The sequence below is a fragment of the Myotis brandtii genome, unplaced genomic scaffold (assembly GCF_000412655.1).
Source record: "Myotis brandtii unplaced genomic scaffold, ASM41265v1 scaffold486, whole genome shotgun sequence".
Classification (NCBI taxonomy): Eukaryota; Metazoa; Chordata; class Mammalia; order Chiroptera; family Vespertilionidae; genus Myotis; species Myotis brandtii.
Genome location: NW_005368569.1, coordinates 264,915 through 286,391, shown reverse-complemented (window position 1 = coordinate 286,391; position 21,477 = coordinate 264,915). Strand labels below are relative to the sequence as shown.

Genomic DNA, 21,477 nt, shown 5'->3' with positions numbered 1-21,477 from the left:
TTCCTCTCTGTAAAAGATCAATAAAATATATTTAAAATAAAATAAAAATTGATTTAAGAGAGAGAGAGAGAGGAGAGGAGAGGGAGAGAGACCGAGAGAAATATCATTGTGAAAGCACAACGTCGATCTGTTGGTTGTCTCCCGTTTGCATCCCCTCTTCCTTCTGGGCTTCCTGGAAGCACCTCCCAAACAAACCACGTGCACCCCAATCCTAGGTTCTGCTTCCGGGGAAACCCAAACTAAGGCAAGGCCTGAAATGCTCCTAACCAGAAAAAAAGTGATATCCCGGCAGGAGGAACCCTCTAAAAGGGAAGAAAGCTCCTGGAGATCATCAAAATGAGACGTTTTTAAACTTTGTATCTCTTCCCAAAGGGTGAACTGGATCCTCTGTTTTTAAAACAGTTTTCATGTAAATAAGTGCCAAGAATGGTGCCTGGCACACAGGAAGTTGAATGTCGTATAGAAAGAATTTTAAAGTGGGGGAGGGTCCTTGAGCCCGGTCCCCCTCCCCACCATCCTTAGGCACCCAGGGAGGTGAAGTTGGCAGTCCTATCTCACTGGGGCTCAGGGTGGGGACTGGCTCAGGGCTATCCTGTGGGCTGGAGGCAGGACTGACCTGGATCCCTGGCCTCTCCCTCCCTTGGAGCAGCCCCCTCCCTGTCCCCTCCCGCCTCCGGGCACTGACCTGTGATAGTGAGGATGCAGAGGAAGATGGCTACCAGCACGGGGATGATGTTGTACCCCTGGTAGAGTTTCCCGTTGCAGAAGGTGGCCTCGCCATGCTCGTTGCACTTGCACACCGTCACGGTCAGCGTGCTGGTGCCTGTGAGGCTCGGCCGCCCGTTGTCCGAGATGAGCACAGGCAGGTGGTGGACCTTGGTATGCTCCCGGTCAAACTGCCCATACTTGACGGTGATGTTGGCCGTGTTATCTGGAAGCACCAGGGCCTCAGAGTCAGGCTGTGCTGCCAGGAGTGCCTGTCCCCTTGTCTGCCCTGACAGTGTAGCTTGTCTCCTCCTGGGAGTCCTCCTGGATTGTGCTCGCCCATGTGCCACCTGGGGTGCCTCTGTGTTTTTTTGCATCCCCTGCCTTATGTTTCAGCCTTTTGTTCTTCCAGAGCGGGGATATTTTGGGCAGCTCCTTGGATGTATCTTCTAAGACTGGCTTGGCCAGAATGTAAAATCCCTGTTTTCTCTTTCTGTGGGCATCTAATATGCCTGATCCCTTCCTCCCTAACTCCACTCTAATGATAGGCGACTCTCTTTCAGCTCAGTTAATGAATGTATTGTTTTAAGCTCTGACAAATAATAATCGGGGAAATAAAGTTTTCAATAGTCTTTTAGATCAGGCTAACTTCTGAGACTCTTTCTGTTATCCCTGCAAATTGGCTAGAAAGTAAAAACAGTGCTTACGTTCCTGGGCATGCTGAGGGAATGATTGCATATGGACTTGAGAATATCTGGGGCAGGCTGGGCCTGGGGCTGGGCTTTGGCCCGAATTTGACTTTCCCTTCCAGCTCCAATCAATGGTGTCCTGTGCAGAACCCCCGAGGGAGCGTTTTAAACCTGCAGGCGTTCAGACCTCACCCCTTCCCAACCACCTCCTTTCCTTGCGTCCCTATCCCCCGTCCATTGCTGACTCCGTGGCTTTGGGCAGAGGCCAGATAATCCTCCCTTTGTAGGCTTCCTGGGAGGTCATGATACTGATGGCCGGGGGAGGGCACAGGATTTGGAGGGGGTATTTGGCCGCTGTGTAGGGTTGGTCCATGAAGCAAGCCAGCCGAGAGCAAAGGAGGCCATATTTTAGATTTCAAAGGAAAGCTAGTGCATTTCATTATTAAGTAGCCTTGTCTGTTATACTTGAGAGTGAACAATATGGCCATTGGCACTATGGGAGAAATGAGCGCTTTCTTACTATTCCCATTTAATGCTATAGCAGGACACTCACGCTCAGTGAATCCAAGACCAACAAGCTTGCCTCCTGGCCGCACGTGGGGGCTCCTTGGGGTAGCACTTAAGCTTTCCACCCCCTTGCAGACCTCTCTGAGGTGGGATTGAGGTGGACCTTGGGATGGGGTGATGGGTATTTTGGCCACATTAGTTACTACTAAAGACAGCTGAACGCTGAGTGGTCCGTCATTGACTGTCAACACGTCATGGCCACCTTCCCTGCCCCCAGGAGGCTGTGGCCGATCCTCTGGGTCTGCCCCCGCTCTCAGAGATTCCTTCTCCGACCTTCCTCATCCTGACCCTGCAGTGGCTGTGTCCATACAGGGATCCTCACCAACAACAGTTTTGCCAATCAGGGACGGGCAGGAATTCCACCCCATGCTGGGCGATGGATTGCTCTAGTGAGATTTAAGGGGGATTTTTATTTTTATTTTATTTTTTCTGAGGAAGCTGCTGAAGCTACGGAAACCTGTCTACCAGTGACCGGAGTGCAATCAACTCAGCATGATCCCACCCCTGAGCGCTTACTCATTGGAAGCTCTGATTGGCTACTACTGACATCATAGGACTCTCTGGGCTGTGATTGGTGGACCAGATCCTGTCCCAGGCCCCTGGCAGTAAGTAGTTATTGTAATTGAATTAAGACCAAGTTTTCTGATTCCTTGGCATTTCGAATTTCACATGTCCAGTTTTGACTTTTTGGAAGTGACCTCAAAGTTCCATGTCATAGACTAATTTGTAATTATGCGGAGCTCAGAGATTGCGTGTGAGAAGGAATCCCTTGGCTAGTTTGGGAACCGAACTGACTGTCTGCACCTGTATCTATTCTGTACGCCTAGTCTCTTACGGGAAATGGCAGGCTATGCGGACTTGACAGTTTGGCCAGGGCACCTCTGACCATTGTATAGGCCAATAAGGTATTTGGCAGAAGCCGAACTGACTGTCTGCACCTGTATCTATTCTGTACGCCTAGTCTCTTATGGGAAATGGCAGGCTATGAGGACTTGACAGTTTGGCCAGAGCACCTATGACCATTGTATAGGCCAATAAGGATTTGGCAGAAATTGTACAAAATATGCCATGAAATGAAAACCCCAGTGAGGCCTTGCCCCCAGTTTGTTGGCTTGAGCCTTGATCCTGGCGCTTCAAGACTCAAATAACCTCCCTCCTGACCCTCCTAAGAGCCAGGTACTTTCATGTGGACGTACCGTGATTATCCGTGAGGGTGAAGTTGCTGTCCTGGGTGTTCAGGGAGAATTTGAACTTCACATTTTTTGGCGTTATGTCCGCGTCTGTTGCCAAGATTTGCACCACCAGCTGGAGTGTGGAAGATGCGGGTGGTCAGTGATGGTGCTGGGCTTGTCTGGAGTTCAGTGATGGAGACTTTGGGTTTAGACCTGGCCCTGGCTGCCTCCCACCTGCAACGCTGACTTAGAGAGAGAGAGAGAGAGAGAGAGAGAGAGAGAGAGAGACACACACTAGAGGGAAACAAGCTATTTTGCCTTGGACAACTCATGTAAGCTGTGTGGTTCTTCCTGTTCTCCCTTCCCCACTGGTTGTTGGGAAATCAAATGTAAAAGCATCATGTAGGGTGAAGGACTTTGTACATGTAAGCCAGTCTTAGCTTCCTGACTGACAAAGGGGGTTTCAATATTGCAAAGTGCAACTTATTGAATTGTGGACCATAAGGATGAACTTCCACTGTGAGAGGATGGACGCTGATGCTAAATTGCTTGGAATTTAATCCCAGCAACTTAGTTTACTAACGGTCATTTGACATTGGAAATGTTACTTAAACTCTCTGTGTCATGGATTTTCACCTGTAAAATATGAAAAGAGTATTTCTCAATTGATAACCTAGCTGTGAAATAGCAACAAATTAATACATGAAAAATAGTTTGAAGAGCCTGACCTGTACAAAAAACATAAGCTAACACACATTTTTTTTTGTTTACATTTGGAAGATTGCTGAGAACCTCACGCCATTGGAAGTTCCGTGTGCCTGCTATCTAAAAGGCGCATGTGTAAATCTTTTTGCATTTAGTAGATGCTGTGGGCTTGATTTCTTGTTCCTTTCACCACTGAACATCCTGTGAATGGCAGTGTCTCCCACTCACTTAGCTTATTGTCAAGTCCATCATTCTGACTCTGAATCGTGGGTCCTTGCTGGGCTCTGCTAACAGCTTCCATCAGTTTAATGTCATATAGTTTAGACCAGTGATGGCGAGCCTATGACACGCGTGTCAGAGGTGACATGCGAACTCATTTTTTTGGTTGATTTTTCTTTGTTAAATGGCATTTAAATATATAAAATAAATATCAAAAATATAAGTCTTTGTGTTACTATGGTTGCAAATATCAAAAAATTTCTATATGTGACACGGCACCAGAGTTAAGTTAGGGTTTTTCAAAATGCTGACACGCCGAGCTCAAAAGGTTTGCCATCACTGGTCTAGAAAAAGGACCACAGAAGGTACACTAAAGTGCTAACAGTAGTGGTCTCTGTATGGTAGGATTATGGGGGGATCATTTTCTTCTCCTAGTTTGTATTTTCCATATTTTAAAAGAAACAACAAATAACTTTTAAAATTTAAATTACTTTCAAAATTTTAAAAAGTGTATGACTGTAAATAGATGGGGAAGAAAGGGCTAAAGATGGATCTGAAAACACAGGAGTCCATCACAGTTGGCCTGGCTGTCATACTGGGGATGTGGGTAGCACTGGGGGGCGGTGGCCAAGTCCTGCTTTCGCCCCCTCTCCAGGGGAGGGCGTGGTCTCCTGGGTGAGGCGGGAATGTTAATCTTCCTCTGTAGGGCAGTGGTGATTTTCTTATAGAGGCCAAGGGTGCAAAACTCCAACTCTTGCCTTTCCCTTTGGCGCATGTTACACCAATTTCTGGAGAACCTAACCACCTTGGAGTTAGAACCTGCCGCAGATTTTGAATTCAACCCCCTAACTGGGACATAAAGAGCCCCAGACAGCCTTTTCCAAAATCCATGATCATAAGAATCATGTGGCGCTTGTCCAATGCATGTTTCTTGGCCCCGTTTCTGGCTCACTGGGCCTGAACCTCCAGGGAGGGGTCTGCAAAGCTCTAGGTTAAGAGGTGCCCCAGGTGATTCCTGTCACGGGGACAGCGCTTCATAAACGGTACTGTGCATGAGATTCCGATTCAGTCTCGGGTTGGGGCCTGGCCCTTGGCCCTGATAACAAGGTCTCAGGGGATATGGACGCTTGCTGGTCCGTCCGCACTCGGGGATGAAGGCTGCCTAACATCCCAGCCAAGCGGTGCTCTAAGGGAGCTTAGAAACCTCCAGAGACCCACCGTGACAGATGATGCCAACTTCGAATGAAGGAAGGAAAGGAGAAAAGCCCCGATGGCCTGGCAGATGGGGTTACTCACCTCTAGAATCCAGCTCCTTGGCCTCCACAGTCAGGTTATACCAGGGAGTGACTTCTCTGTCTACTTCTTTCTCGTTGTAAATATTCCCCTGCTTGCTTATTTGGAAGAACTGGCCCTTGTCGCTGGTCCTGCGGATGAAGTATCTGCCGGGGGGGAGAGAGAATCATGGCTTTCTATTGCTCTTTGCTGAGTTCACTTCCCTAGTATGACAGACAAGGCCCTTCAGGATCTGTCCCTTGCATCCTCCTCCGTCCTCTTCTCACTGCCCGGCTGAGTTCACTTCCCTAGTATGACAGACAAGGCCCTTGCATCCTCCTCCGTCCTCTTCTCACTGCCCATTGCACCCCACCACCCAGAGGGGTCCAGAGAAGCGAGGTGATCCCTTTGATCTTAGTGCTGTTGTCATCTCTGATGTGAGGGTGGTGCCTGAGACTCCATCAACTGTGCTCTCAGAGCTGAGGCAGGTGCACTTTCATCACCTACCCTATAGCTGGGATTGTGTTTGTGATGAATGAAAAGATAGTTGGGCAAGAGCCAGGAAGAAATATAAAAAAAAGGAGCTGTAAGAGATAAGAAGTGAGTGAAAGAAAATTAAATTTGTGAAGTAAAACTGTAAACAGTTCTTCCAGAAATCATAAACAAAGGTATGAAGAGGTGAAAAGAGAGAGGAGAACTATAATTATAATAATTATTTGCTACCACTGAAGAAAGTTCCAGAGCAAATGGAACAGAAGAAATGACAAAAGATATAATGAAAGGAAACTTTCCTGATCTGAAGAAAGGCCTGAATCTACAGATTAAAAGTGGCCATTGATATGAGGCATGGTTTTAAAAGGGGATCAGTATTTAGGTATATCCTGATGACACTTTTGAATTTCAAGTCTATACGAAGACACTGAAGGGTCCAGTTAGGGAAAAAAAAAAGCATTTTTATAAAGAGAAACCAGAGTCACCCCAGAAAGTCCCCATAAATTAAATGCTAGAACACTTTGATAGTAGTTTTGGAGTGAAGTGTCTATAATCTGAGTATTAGACAAGCACATCTAGATGTTATGAACATAAGAAGGCAAAACAAAACAAACTGTGGTGTTTGTAAACATGCAAGAAATCAGGAATGATAGCTCTCATCCACAAAGAGAGGCCCTGAAAAAATTTTTTTGAAAACTTCATCTAATTGAAAAATGTCTCAATATAAAGCAAAACCTTGGGAGGAATTAAAATGAAACTATTGATTTATTATTATATATAAAAAAGCAATGGTGTTGTGTGTGTGTGTGTGTGTGTGTGTGTGTGTGTGTGAGAGAGAGATATAGAGAGAGAGAGAGATTGATTTTTAACTAGAAAATGTAGGTCCTGGGAAACATTTATAATTTTACAGATGGAAGTAAATTTCACTGATAAAAGTCAAAATGAATGTACTGTACCCAAATATCTTGGAGAAAAAAATAGATGGGGGAAAAGAAGAAAAACCATTAAGTTTGAGAAATGGGAAATGTAAAACAAAATAAAAAAATAAAATTGTATTTGTCACTTATGATGAAAAAATGTAAATAGGTTACACACAAAGCATCCCAGTTTAGATGAAAAAGCAAAGTCAACTACGTTGTATTTTTGAAAGACAACTTAATGTCAAATGACCTGGCAAAGCTAAGAGTCAAGTTTGGAAAATATATTATCAGGCAAACACGAATAACATGAACAGAGGACTGGTGAACTTAACATCAGGCAACGTGGAGTTGAAGGCAAAATGTTTAGGCGGGAAAAACTGGGTAAGGTCATAGGATAAAAGTTAGAAGTTGTAGCGAAGGTAAAATAGTTATCAACTATTAGAAACACGAAAATACATAAAGCAAAAGCGTCAAGGAAAAGAATGAACACAGCTACCATTATATTACATCACGAAACAAGTTAAAGCAAAAATACAAAATGCCCTACCACTGGTAAGTGAAAAGAAAAAAGCCGATCTTAAATTAGCCCTTGGGTCAGTGAAGAAGAAAAGTGATCGTCACAGACTATTTAGAGTAGAATGGCCATGAGAGCAGTAGCCCAGGAACGTAGGAGATGTGTCCAGAAAGGAGGGTCGCGTTTGTCCTTAAGAAGAAGACGATAACATAGAAACATTAACTCCCCCACATTGATATGTAAACACGATTCTCATTAGAATTCCGATGGGTTTTAAAAAACTGGGTAAAGAATTTAAAAATTCAAAAGAAAGACTGTTTTAGGGTGCATAGAAAGTATGTAAAGTAAAAAGCAAGGAGGGAGGGGCTTACCCTCTATACACCAAGTTTCAGGGTAAAGCTGCTACAATAAAACAGGATGGCTTTGCCAGAGAATAGATAGAATAGAGGATTCAGAAATAGATTTGGATGCAGACAGGAGCCTAGTATATAAAGAGGGTCAGGAAACCAGGAGTTACTTATTTGGTGCTGGTACCATCGGCTAATCCTCGGGAATAGCATGAGATTGGATTAAATTCATAATCACTATCAAATGTTAAGTGGCCCTAGAAAGTATGAGTTAGAACTATATCTTTTGTCCCAGGGGGTGAAGAGAGGAGTCTAGTTGAGACAGAAGAACAAGTGGTGATGAAATGGGCATGGCATGATAAAAAAAATTAAAACAATAAAAAAACCAAACCGGACAAGCAAACAACAGACCTGCCGTTAACATATCTTGCCATTTGCCATGAAGAAAGGCGTGATAGGACCCCATCAAACATGAGTTTGGTGAACAGGCGTTATCTGGGAGTGGGGGGCTGCTGATGTTTCTTTATCCATCTTTGTGTCATTTCTCCGTGAAATGAGCACTTTTCCCTCTTGTGTTTTGGGAAGACAGATTTAATAAAACGTGTTGGGTGCAGAGAATTTACATATGTTGTCTGGTTGGTTGCCCTCTTGACCATCAGGTCTCCCTCGATGAGGTCTGGGGGAGCCAGACCTGGGGGAGCCGGGGTCCAGAGAACAGGCCCTTCAAGGCCGAGGGGCTCTGGTGGCCGGGGCTGTGCGAGGTGGTGCTCAGGCAGGACACGGTCCCAGAGGGTGGAAGAGAGGGCCACGTGGGCCAGTGGGAGAGCTTGGCTGCTAGTCCTGTCTCTGCGTTTCCCACGTACGCGCCGGGAGGTTTTCCCTTTGGGCCTGGGCTCAGTCCAGCAGCCAGAAGGACCTCAGGCCAGGACTGTCATGACCACCCCCTTCCTCACCCCCTCCTCACCCAATGCTCCTCCGCGCGGCGTCGGGGTCCACGGCCAGCACCGAGCCGATGAGAGGTTTCTTGAGGTTCTCCTGCAGCTGGAAGTGGTAGAAGGGCTTCTGGAAGACGGGGGGCTCGTCCACGTCGGTGACATGGATGGTGACACGGGCCTTGTTTTTGGCGGAGACGCTGCTTGAGTAGCGGAGGTTGATGGTCGGGTCCGTGGCCTCGATGGTGAAGCTGTATTGCTGGATGCGTTCGTAGTCCAGGGGCTGTGGAGGGAAGAGGATGGTGAGCCCCTGTTCAGAGCCCCGCATGTGGGGTGTGATCTTGCCAGCAGTCCTGCGAGGTAGTTCCGGGATGATACCCATTTTACAGATGAGGGGCTGGAGGCCTGGAGAAGTGATATTTCCCAGGCCATCAAGGGAGTGGCTGTCTGCAGCTGCCCCCCCCCCCTCCCATCTCAGCTGTTTCCTTGCTCCACCCTCAAGCCTGGCCCTGTTTCAAATCCTGGGGACACACAGGGACCAGCCCCAGTCTTGCTCTCAAGGGGGATCAAAGACTAGTGGTTCTAGCCACAGCTCCTTAAGGACGAGTCTTTTCTTATGTTTTTGCTCAAGAATCTTCTCCTGCCCTTGCCTGCTTAGTACAGTGGGGTCTTGACTTACCAGTGTCCCGACTAACGAGTTTTTTGAGATACCAGCTGTCTCTCGGCTGATTTTTTGCATTGAGTTGATAGAGTAATTTGAGTTAACGAGCTCCTTAACTAGCTCGGTCTCGGAACGAATTAAACTTGTAAGTCAAGGCCCCACTGTACTCTCCTACTCACCCTTCCAGAAGCCGATTCATCTTCCTCCTTTTCTCCTGTCACTGCTGCTGGGGCTTCCTGGGATCACCTCCCACGTAAACTGTTTACACCAAATCCTTGCCTCACGGTCTGCTTCAGGCATGACCCAGCCTAAGGCACCGATCCTTCTCTCCTCGCTACGCCGTCCCAGTGTCCGTGAGCACATGGCTAGCTCCAAGCTGACCAGAGTGCATCTCTGATGGCCTCTGACCTGCTAGCCACCCTGGGCGAGTTCTGGAGATGCTGGGAGCCCCCAACCCCACATCTGTCCCCATCGCCCCCGGCCTGCAAACCTTTGTGGGCTTGATGATGCCCTCGTTGTGGGCGGGGTCCGTCTGGATGGTGAAGGTGTCCCTGAACTCTCCCTGCACGATGCTGTACTTGGTCATCCGGTGCTGGGGTTCGTCTGGGTCCTCAACAAACAGAGAGCCCAGGGGGCTGCCCACACGGATGTCTTCAGGCACCGTAAAGTTGTAGTTGGCTGATGCAAATAGGGCGCCCCAGAGGGCATTAGGTTAATGAGATCCACAAGGCAATTGTCCCTCCTATTACCCTAATATATTCTGATACGGGAAATGGGCATGGGAAGATAATAATAATCCTATATAATAAAAGCCTAATATGCTAAGTGTCTCACCATTCATTCGACCGTTCGACCAGTCACTATGATGGGTACTGACCATCAGGGGGCAGGTGCTCCAACCAGTAGGTTAGCTTGCTGCTGGGGTCCGGCCGATTGGGACTGGGTGAGATGGGTCGGACATGCCCTGGAGCCCTCCCACGGTCCCTCCCTGGCCCCGATGGTGCACCAGTGGGGTCCCTTGGCCTGGCCTGTGCCCTCTCGCAATCCGGGACCCCTCAGGGGATGTCAGAGAGCCAGTTTTGGCCTGATCCCCGCAGGCCAGGTCAAGGGACCCCACCGGTGCACTAATCCTTGCACTGGGCCTCTAGTTAATAATAATAATAATGCCACTGGAATTTTCAGTGTCAAGGCAAAATAGTTCTCCTCTATCTGTCCATCCATCCATCCATCCATCCATCCATCCATCCATCCATCTATCCATCCATCTATCGAACTAGTTATTAAGCATCTACTGTATGCCAGGCACTTTGCTAGGGGAATTATGCATTGACAAGAGGGACAAGGAGGCAAGTCCCGCCTTCCGGGAGCTTAAGCCATGCACAACGAGGCCACTTCAGGAAAACTGGCCTGTCCTTGGGGAGGCCGAGCGTCTGGCTTTGCCTCAGTATTAGAGGGTTCATGTGAAGAGCCATCGCCTTCCTCCTCAACCCCACCCAGGGCATGTGAAAAGCTCTTGTCAGACATTTTTGGGGAGAATCAGTCTGTGGCTGGGCTCAGTGTTCTGAGTCAGGGGCAGTAGGACAGCCTTGGGAATGTGCGCAGGGATGGGGAGCAGGGCCCCTCCTTCGCCAAAGTGACTTCCCTGAGCCCTAGGCCCACCCTGGGGTGGGGTGAGGGGTCGAGCCCCAGGTCACTGCATCTGGAGCATTCCGCCCGCTGCCCTGCCCAGGGTCCCAGGGGAGGGGCTCACTCTTGGTGAAGATGGGGAAGTTGTCGTTGATGTCCTCCAGAGTGATCAGCACGGTGGTCGTGCCGGAGTCCCCGCGGAGGCCCTGGGCATCTTGGGCTTCCACCACGATCTCGTACTTGGCCTGTGTTTCTCGGTCCAGGTTGTTGACTTTGGTGAAGACGAGTCCTGCAGAAAGGGTCCCAGCAGGAGCCATGTTACCTGGGGAGCTTGGAGAAAATGCTGGTGCCCAGGCCTTCTCCAGAGGGCACCTGACTGCAAAGCGCCCAGGGCATTCTAGTGTGCAGCCAGGGCTGAGGGACACTGGCCAACCACCCCCTGCCGCCACCCCTGCACTTCGAGGCCAGAGCTGCCCAAACAGTTTGGTCCAATATTAGCCTTAGCTGCCGGGAGCACTGTGCTGAGAAAGAGCCTGAGGCCCCCTCTCGGCTCAGCGTAGAGGAGGCCTGTGATGGGTCCGTGTGCCCACCGTGGCGCCCCACAGGGAGGGTGCGTCTGCTATGTATTTGCCATCCCTTCAGGCCTATCTTGCTCTGAAGACTCAGTCCTTACAGTTTTTCTTTTTTTAAGTCCTCAGCCGAGGGTATATTTTACATTGATTTCCAGAGAGAGTGGAAGGGAGGGAGGTGGGGGAGAGAGAGAAACATCAACAGGAGAGCGACACATTGATTGGCTGCTTCTCGCACGCGCCCCTGCTGGGGCTGGGGAACTTGCAACAAACCTGCAACCAAGGTACATGCCCTTGACCCGAAATCAAACCTACAACCCTTCGGTCTGAGAGCTGATGTTCTCACCACTGAGCAACTGGCCAGGGCAGTCCTTACAATTCTTAAAGCCACACTGAGTATATAATTACAATGGGCCATTTGCTCTCTATACATCATATCAAACTCAAACTTCACAACCACTGTGCAGGACGAATAGAAGCATCCCATTCTGGGGTGTGGGAACGAGGGCTCACAGAGGTTAGTGGACTTGCCTGAGGTCTTTAGAGAAGGCGAGTGGGAGAGCTGGGCCTGGCAGCCAGGTCTGTCTGAACCTGCACCCAGAGCTGTAACCAGCTTCCACTCCTGCCTCCTGTGTCCACGCGTGGGTCCTGATTTTGTTCCCTGGACTGGAGTCCGTGTCTTGGGCACCTGTCTGCTTCCTTCTGCCCTCACCAGCCACCTTGTCTTACCATGGGATACCAACCACCTCCTTAGCACAGTGTGGCCAAGTGGTCAGTGACCCCTGTCAGACTGGGCTTCCCTCAGCACCCACACCAACCCCCCCCCCCCCCCCCCCCCCGAGCCACAGGAGGGTCAGTCTCACAGACCAGAGTTAGAAATGCCAAAATATTCGTCTCCTTTCAGGATGTGGTACATGACGGTGGTGTGCTCTGCCACGGTGGGGTCATCTGCATCCACTGCTGTCAGTTGGAAGACGGAGGTCCCTGTGGAGAGAGAGTCCAGGGGTTGCAGCCGTGTGACTGCCAGCCCCACCCCGTTCCCAGATGGGTGTCCCCTGAACCCACCTCCCCCAGGGCCCCCGGGCGAAAAGGCTGCGTTATTTCCTGAGGAGCCTGCATGGGGGCAAAGTGCTGGCAGCAGGGTAGGCTCAGCCTGATCGGCCTCGAAGGGGGCAGAGAGAGCAGGTGACTTCCATTTACGGGGGAGGGAGGAAGGGGCACGTGGTGGGGTCATGAGGAGGAACCTAGGAGAGTGAGGGATGCTTCTTTCCTGCCCTGGAAGGTGAAACAAGGGCGTGGGAAGAGGCCCCCACAGGGGTGGGGGTTACAGCTCTTTCCCCTTGAATACCAGGACCCCCCTTCTTAATAGAAGGTCTGGTCCCAGGGCCTTGGCCGGGGCCCCTGGACTAAGCGGGGGAAGGGAACCCTTTCAGGCACCTCCTGGGAGCTTGGGGTGGAACTGAGTGGATAGTAATCTCTGGAGGCCTGTGGTCCAGGCTGGTGACACACCTTGAGGTGAGGGCCCCAGTCCTGCCCCCTCTACTCCTGCATGGATCCCAGAGAGGACTCGTCTCACCTTGGTGGCAGAGCTGGCATTATTCATGTGCAAAAGCTATGCTCTGTGTCAGTCCTGAGAGTCAGAGAGTGGGTGGGGTTTGCTCTGAAAAGTAATCAGACATGTGTGCCTCTGATGGTGAAGGCTCAGTCCATGATCAGGATCAGGGCTCAGTCTATGGCTAGGGTCAGGGTTCAGTCTGTGATCAGGATCAGGGTTCAGTCAATGATCAGGATCAGGGCTCAGTCTATGGCTAGGGTCAGGGTTCAGTCCATGATCAGAATCAGGGTTCAGTCTATGGCTAGGGTCAGGGTTCAGTCCAAGATCAGGATCAGGGTTCAGTCTATGACTAGGGTCAGGGCTCAGTCCATGATCAGGATCAGGGCGCAGTCTATGGCTGGGGTCATTACAATCACTGCCCTAAACTCACTGAATCCTAGCCCCAGGCATTGAAGTTGTTGATGGAGAGGCGCCTCCAGGCTGGGGATGGGGGAGGAAGAGGAGAGAGGGACAGACTGAGCACATACCCGCAGCTGACATCTCGGACACAGATGCGTTGAAAAACTGGTGAGTGAACACAGGCCAGTTGTCGTTCACGTCGTAAACTTTGATGAGAAAATTGGAAGGAGGCTCCAGCTCCTTGTTGGTGTTCTTGTCCACTATGAGGGCAGTGAGGTGGTACTGGGAGGTCTTCTCCCTGTCCAGCCTCTCAAAGGCAAACACATCCCCCGTGACCTCATTGACCCGGAAGATCTTGTCAGCCGCCTCTCCTCGCAGCACGTATTTGGTGTTCTTGCGGTTCTCACTCGATATGATCTAGGAAAGAAGAGGTGCTCTGAGCTGGGAATGGGCAGCGGTGGCTGTGTGTGTGTGTGCATGCAAGTTCCTGTGTGCATGTACATGTGTGTGTATGTACACACATGCATGTTTGTGCACATGTGTGTATGTGTGGTGCTGGCCAGGGATCCAAATGGGACACTGCAATTTTAAAAAATTAAAGTATAGTTGACATACAACCGAGTGTAGAGAAGGGTCTGCAAGGTGAGGACATGGGACTGGGCGTGAGGTGGAGGGAGGGAGAGAGGCAGGGCAGCAGCTGGAGGTGGTGAGCTTCCTGGAGCAGGGCTGCGGTGTGCGGGGCAGGCAGATGGGTCCATGCGGAGGTCCCATGCCCAGTGGCTGTGTCATCTGATGAACAGCGAGGCTCTCACAGGTGGCCTGAAGGGACGGTCGGGGGCCCCGTGTGGGTTGCTCAGGGTTAGGATACAAGGGTAGTTCCAAACTTGGTTCCGATCCGTGTGCTGGGATCCACATGGTTTGGGTAGTGAGGGGGAGTGAGTCACCTTTGATCTGTTCTATTAGAATTCTGCGTAAGAGTTCATTAGAATATATCCTTCCTCCGACAGAGGGTGCTCGTACTTCCTGCTCCCAACTTCCTTTATTAGTGACATCTCACACTAGTCTGGTACCTTCGTTATAATTAAAGGACCGATACTGTTACGTTATCATTGACCCAAGTACGCAGTTTATGCAGATTTTTAAAGTTTTTACTGGATGCCCCTTTTTTCGTTCTCGGATCCCATCCAGGGCACCACATGACATCCAGTCATCAGATTTCTGTCCCCTCCTCTGGGCTGTGACAGTTTCTCAGACTTTCAGTGTTTCTGATGATGACCCTGCCCGTTTAAAGATGCCCGGGTGTAGAATGTCCTTCTGTTGGAATTTGTCTGACGTTTTCCCCATAATTAGGCTGAGGGTATAGATTGTGGGGAGCCCTCCTCTTTAAACGTTATCACTGTAGCCCTGGCCAGTGTGGCTCAGTTGGCTGAGCATCAAGGGGTCACAGGTTCAATTCCCGTCAGGGCACTTGCCTAGGTTCCAGGCTCAATCCCCAGTTAGGGGGCGTGCAGGAGGCAGCCGATCCATGTTTCTCTCTCTCTCCCTCTCCCTTTCTCCCTTTCTCTCTCTCTGTAAAATCAATAAAAACATATAAAAAAGAGTCTGTTTACTTAAAATATATTTAAAAAAATGATCAGTATATTTGGACATAAGGTATTAATGCCCAAAGCCATGCTGACCCGTGTCTGCGGATTCAGAAGTCTGCCCAGGCCTCACGCCCATTGTCCAACCAGCTCTGTAAACAAAGGCGCTGCGCTCTGGCCTTGGTAAACAGGGACTTCCTTCCCTCGGATGACATCTTTGGGAGTCAGGAGGTGATCTTGGAGCCCTGTCCTTGTCCCTCCCCATGTACCCTCGCTTCTATCCGGGGTGGGGACTGCCTTCGGCTCCTCTGTCCCCCAGCCCAGTTCCAGGTGCCAAGTGAGCGCTGATGGCAGATGACGGCAGGCCTGACGCTCTTCCTGCTGCCGAGGGCCCTTGGGGGAGCCCGCAGAGGCTGCGTGTCAGGCTGTGTGCGACACAGGTGCCGCCTGCTCTCTGCTGATTCTCTCTGACTCATCCTGCAGATCTCCTTGGAGCCGGCCACTCTCTTCGGCGGCTGACTCATGGCACAATTATCTCATTACAAAGGACGTGGGTGGGTTGGTGATATTTCCCTCTGTGACAGAGGACTCACGTCAGGAGCCGGGAGCCTGATGCTTTCGTGCGTTCTCCTAGGGCTGTGTCCTGGGCAAGCGTCTTTTCCCCTTGAGTGGCCGCATCGAGCGATTTAAACGTCCCAGTCCCTTTTGGGAGCCAGACTAGACCCCGGGCACAGTCGGCTGGCTGTTGGCGGGGCTGTGGATGGGTTCCCCCAGCTGCTGTGGCGTTTCTGATGGGCGGTTGGACTGCGCCCTCCTCCATCCAGGGTCCTCTCTATAACCACAGGGCTCCTCCATCAGTGCTGTTTGCGGGGCTCTCTGCCTACTGTCTGCTATCCCTCTAGACTAGGCTGGGAAAACTGTTTCTGTAAAAGGCCAGACAGTAAATATTTCCAGCTTCGTAGGTCATAGGGTCTTCATCACAGCAACTCAAATATGCCATCGTAGCGTGAAAGCAGCCACGGCGATGTGTAAATCATGTGACTGTCCCCATAAATCTGTGTATATAAAGCCATGTGGTGGGCTGGTTCTGCCAGCCCCTATTTTAGACCACAAGCTGCAGAAGGATGGGGGCCAGGCTATCTTCGCCCACCGTGGTCTCCCCAGAGCCTCGCCCGTGCTTGGCACCCTACTTCCTCTCGTCAGCGCATTGATCTGGTACTTCTGTAGCCAGCCATGTTTAGATTCCAAGAAACTGACATGGTGAGATTTTATGCACTTGAAAGAAATGCTTTCCTCACTGAACGCTCTCAAAAGACCTACTCCATCTACCGGTCATCGTGTGTGAAATCCACCGCTAGAGCTATTCTTCCGAATTAGAGTGGTTCTGACATCAGGAACAATGTGACACAGGAATGCAGTTCACTGTCAGTCTGAGTTCTAGGAAGGTGACTGGGGATGAGCATGTTTTAAAGAGGAAGGAAGTAGGGGTTGGAGACCTGGAGGGCAGGTGTGTGTCAGTCAGGGACCTTGTTGTGGGTGTGCTAGAATCTGGGGAGTGGTGTAGGGTGACAGAAAACTAGGGAGGGATAGTCTGAGAGAAAGTTTTTTTGGAGAAAGTGCAAAGGCCTAGGCCAGGATTGGCAAACTATGGCCTGGATGACTAACTTGGTCACCAGCACAGTTTTGTAGAAGGCTGCTCAGGTTTTCCAACCTCTCAGATGGGAACATTTTATGGCAGGCTTGGCTGCTTCTGCCCTAAGCACTGAACTGGTCATCTCATCCTGTGCCTGGGGTGGCACTTCTACCAGGGATATTTGGTCCATAGATTAAGGTCTTGGAGAAAATACACCAAAGCGTTTATCATCATTTCCACCACAGCCAAATCACTAACAACACATCACCACTACCACCATCACTCTCCTGGCCACTATTACTACCACCACCACCACCACCACTACCATCTTCCTCTTCCCCATCACCACCACCACCACCACCACCACCACCATGACCTTCCTCTTTACCATCACCACCACCCCAAGCACCACCATATCACTGCCACCATCACCTCCATGATCACCATCATCACCACCAACTTCCCCTTCATCATCACCATTATCACCATTATCATTACTTATACCACCACCACCACCTTCCTCTTCCTCATCTCTATCATTACCACATTATTACCACCACCACCACCACCACCACCACCACCATCATGACCTTCCTCTTTACCATCACCTCCATGATCACCATCACCACCACCAACTTCCCCTTCATCATCACCATTATCACCATTATCATCACCTCCACCACCACCACCACCACCTTCCTCTTCCCCATCCCTATCATTACCGCCATTACCATCACCACTACTACCACCAACATCGTCACCACCATTATCATCATTACCACTATCATCACCACCATTATCACCACATCATCTTTCCCTTCATTATCTCAACCGCCAACACCCATACTTCTACCACCCCCACCGTCTCTACCACCAGAACCATTACCCTCACAACTGACACCCCGAACTCTACAGCCACCACCTTCTCCACCACCGCCCTCACCGGGGCCACTTTCTGCTCTGGGCCTGAGCCTTACCTTGCCCACGTGATGGGGCAGCGAGCTGTTTTTCTCTTCCTCAATGTGCATCTGGTTCCAAATCCAGTGTCTCTTCTGGCGCTGGTGGGTGAGCAGCCTGCTGGGAGTGTCCAGCTGGGCAGGGTGAGTGCCTGCGGCAGCTGCCATCAGCAGGCCTAGACAGGTGCCCGCTGTGGCCAGCAATATCAGGGGCAAATGCATCTTCCCAGGAGGCACAGATCTGGGGAAAGAGAGGAGACTCCATCAGGCTTATGGGTTACTACTCCAGTGGATGAGCAGCTCCCAGGGATAACTGAACTCCCCTGATCTGTTCACGCCTTCATCCTTCACCCTCTGCTGATGCCAGCAGCACCAGGCTCTGTTCCTGCCCCAAAGAGTTCCAAGTCTGGGAGGGGAAGATAGACACAGAAATAATTCCTATTAAATGTCACATGTGCTGGTGTGGCAGGAAGCGCAGGCAACAGGCAGCCCCAGGGGAGGGCTGTCGGGAAGGTCTCCTGGAGGAGGGGGTGATGCTGATGCTGATGCTGATGGTTGCTCCCTAAGCCCTATGCAGTGGGCACCCAGTTACCCTCCTTTTACACCCGGAAAATCAACCTACAAAGAAGTGATGTTCACGCTGGAGCAAGTGGTGGGGCGGACAGTGGGACACAGTTCCAAGCACTTTGTATCATCTCATTTAATCCTCCCAAGAGCCCTCGAGGTAGGTATAATTATAACCCTCATGTTAGAGATGAGCTGAGGAACAGAGGGGTTTAGTAACATTCCTGAGATCACTCAGACAGTAAGCAGCAGAGTCAGAATGTGAGCCAAGTCTGTCTGACCCAAAGGTTCATGCTTTTTTCCTGCTGCTCTCTTTTTCGTTTGTTTATTTATTTTCCAATTAACAGTTGACCTACAATGTTATATTAGTTTCAGGTTAACAGTGGACGTACAATGTTATATTAGTTTCAGGTGTCCAACCCCGTGATTAGACGTCTATATAACTTATGAAGTGATCACCCCGATAAAACTACTACCCATCGGACACCATACGTAGTAATTATAACATTATCAGCTATATTCTCTGTGCTGTACTTTACATTCCTGTGACTATTCTGTAACTACCAATTTATACCAAGAGGCAAAGAGAGACCCAGCATTTCCACGTGTGGGGATTTGAAGAAACCCAGAACACAAAATCGAAAAGACCCGTGTTCATTGCAGCATTATTTGCAATAGCCAAGATATGGAAGCAACCGAAGTGCCCAGTAGATGATTGGATAAAGAAGATGTGGCGCATATAGAAATTGAGTGTGACTCAGCCATAAAAAAAGAACGAAATCTCGCCATCTGCAGCAACATGGATGGAACTACAGGGTATTTATCAGAGTGAAATACGTCTGACAGGGAAAGACAAATGCTATATGATTTCACTTCTATGTGGAATCTAAAAGACAAAATAAACAAGCAGAACAGAAACAGACTCACAGATACGGAGTATTTTGACAGTTGACAGATGAAGGGGGTTTGAGGGATGAGTAAAAAAAAGGGGGAGGGTGAGCTGAGGTGGGGGCTGACAGTCTGGGCTCGAAAGATTGGCTTCATTATTTTCAGGACCCAGTGAAAAATTTCAGTGTGGGGTTCAAAAGTTATTAAGAATGTCAAGACGAAGATGGGAGAACAGGAAACCAAGCGTAGGGGCCTTTCAAGTGCAGGGCCCCCGCCACTGCCCGGATTGCATGCCCTGAAGGCAGCCCTCGGATCAGCCTGCACTGGGATCTGGGGTCACCCATCGGTGGGGGCCTGGCTCCATCCAGAAGTCCAGGAAGAGAGGCTTCCCCACCGCCCCACGGTGGATGGAGGCTCTGACCCTGGCCGTCACTGACCCCATCGGTCCTCCCTGCTGGGTCCCCTTGTCACTGACCTGCAGCCCCTGGGATGGTTCAGGGCAAGAAGGCGGGTGGGTAGTCGTGGGACCAGGGCTCCTGCCCAGAGAGACGCGGGCTTGCGGGGTGCTGGGCAGGAGGCCTCCTCCAGGGCTGTCCCCTGCAGCCGTCTAGGGGAGAGGCTGGACTCCGCACATCCCAGGAGATGTCCAAACTCTAGTGACATTTCCCCTGAGACACTGGCGCCAGGCGGGCCTCCGAGAGGGCCGAGGGTGTCTGCTCTGGGCCCGCGTGGCCTCTGGGACTGCTGACCTTAGCAACCAAAGCCCCCACCCGACGCCCATGCCACTGGCCTATGAGGAAGTGGCCTGCTGGGGTCGGGGTGGGGCAGAGCAGGCCCCAGAATGCAAGTGCCATGTGCCCAGGGGGAGGCCCGCCTGCCTCCACGTGTCACGTCTCACGGCTCATGTTTCTTAGTCACAAACGAGGCAGGTGACGTGGAAGAGGCCAGGTGCCCTTTGATGTAGGATCTGGAAAGGGCAGCCATTCCAGGCGAGAGGCAGGCAGTGAGCAGGGACGTGGGGAGGTGGGGAGTCCCGGCCAGGAAGCTGGTCCTGACTCAGGGGAGGTAGCGGGCATGACCCCTGTCCCGGCCTCTCCCCTGGACTCAGGCCCGGTGGGTCATTTCCTTCTTTGCCTGGAAAGGAACCACAAGTCTTGGTGCTTTCTTCCTCCCTCAAGTGGGAAGTGACTCAAAAGAGAAAAAGTCAGACAAACAGAATTGAAACTGGGAAAGAGGGAGTGATTTCAGGGCACTGAGCAGGACAGGGTGCAAGCCTTGCTGGGTATTGAGGCCCCTGGGGCGCTGCAGTGAGAGACAGACAGGAGCCACCCTGGGAGCACACCCGGTAGCGGGAGCACCTGGGAAATAAGTGAATGAGAAAAAGCTCAGCTAGTGATGAGAGGCGCCCGGGGGACCACAATGGAGGCCACAGCAGAGGGGACAGCGGCTGAGCCCGAGGGGCCAGGGAAGGACTCAGAGAGATGACACTTAAGACAACACCTGAGTGTCAGCCCCAGGAATTGAGGGGACGGAAGGAAATCCCAGGCAGAAGGACCAGCAAGCACAAAGGCCCGGAGGTAGAAAAGTGGATCGTGTGTTTGAAGAACCAAAAGAAGGCCCCTGGGCCCTAGCCGGTCGGGCTCGGTGGATAGAATGTCGGCCTGCGGCACGTACCTGGGTTGCAGGCTCCTCCCTGGCCGGGCCCCGATTGGGGTACATGCAAGAGGCAACCAATCGATGTGTTTCTCTCACATTGATATTTCTCTATGTCTTCCCCTCTCTCTTCCATTCTCTCTAAAAAAATTAATGAAAAAATATCCTTAGGCGAGGATTAAAAAAACCCCAAAAAGGCCCTGGGTCAGATAGAAATGAACAGCGGGGAAGGGTGGGGCGCAAGAGGAGGCGGCCAGGTCCGTGTGATGGTCCCTCCCCGAAAGATGTGCACACCCTCATCCCTGGAACCTATACCTGCCAGCAGGGCTTTCAGCAGATACGATTCAGTGAAGGATCTGGAGGTAGAGAGATTGTGCTGGATGGTGTGGGTCGACCCATGAAGGTGGGGGAGAGAATCAGGCCAAGGAGATGCGACCACAGAAACAGGCTGGAATGCTGCAGGCCTCTGACGGTGTAGGCACCTCCAGAAACCGGGAAGGGCAGGGCCTGGATTCTCCCTGGAGCCGCCAGAAGGACCACAGCCCCGACTTTAGCCCATGAGACCCCTTTCCGACTTCCCATCTCCGGAATGATAAGTTAACAAATGAGTGAACTTGTGTGTGTCAAGCCGCCACGCCTGGGCTGGTCTGCCATAGCAGCTGTAGAAAGCGAATGCGGTTGGGTTGTGCAGTTGGCCATGGAGAGGGAGGGGACTGGCTGAGTTCGGGGAGAGGAGGGGGGAGGCAGCCACTGGTGTAAGTGAGAGTTGATGACCTCTCAGACCAGGTTTAGGAGGGGCTGGCCACTGGGTATGTTTTTTGTTTTGTTTTGTTAATTCTCACCCGAGGATGGATGG

At 50.8% G+C, this 21,477-nt stretch overlaps 1 protein-coding gene across 1 annotated transcript in view; it reads right to left on the bottom strand.

The window, feature by feature from the left end:
* Window positions 1–19,723, bottom strand: part of CDH5 (cadherin 5, type 2 (vascular endothelium)) — a 22,169-nt gene extending 2,446 nt beyond the window's left edge. The window contains exons 1-10 of the mRNA XM_014547794.1: window positions 19,444–19,723; window positions 17,538–17,757; window positions 13,473–13,761; window positions 12,258–12,374; window positions 10,946–11,110; window positions 9,686–9,873; window positions 8,567–8,817; window positions 5,349–5,496; window positions 3,158–3,284; window positions 686–931 (exon numbers count right to left, since the gene is read on the bottom strand). Of these exons, the coding sequence (XP_014403280.1) occupies window positions 686–931; window positions 3,158–3,284; window positions 5,349–5,496; window positions 8,567–8,817; window positions 9,686–9,873; window positions 10,946–11,110; window positions 12,258–12,374; window positions 13,473–13,761; window positions 17,538–17,757; window positions 19,444–19,631 (1,939 nt within the window). The 5' untranslated portion in view covers window positions 19,632–19,723. The remainder of the gene's footprint in view (window positions 1–685; window positions 932–3,157; window positions 3,285–5,348; window positions 5,497–8,566; window positions 8,818–9,685; window positions 9,874–10,945; window positions 11,111–12,257; window positions 12,375–13,472; window positions 13,762–17,537; window positions 17,758–19,443) is intronic.
* Window positions 19,724–21,477: the final 1,754 nt, after the last annotated feature.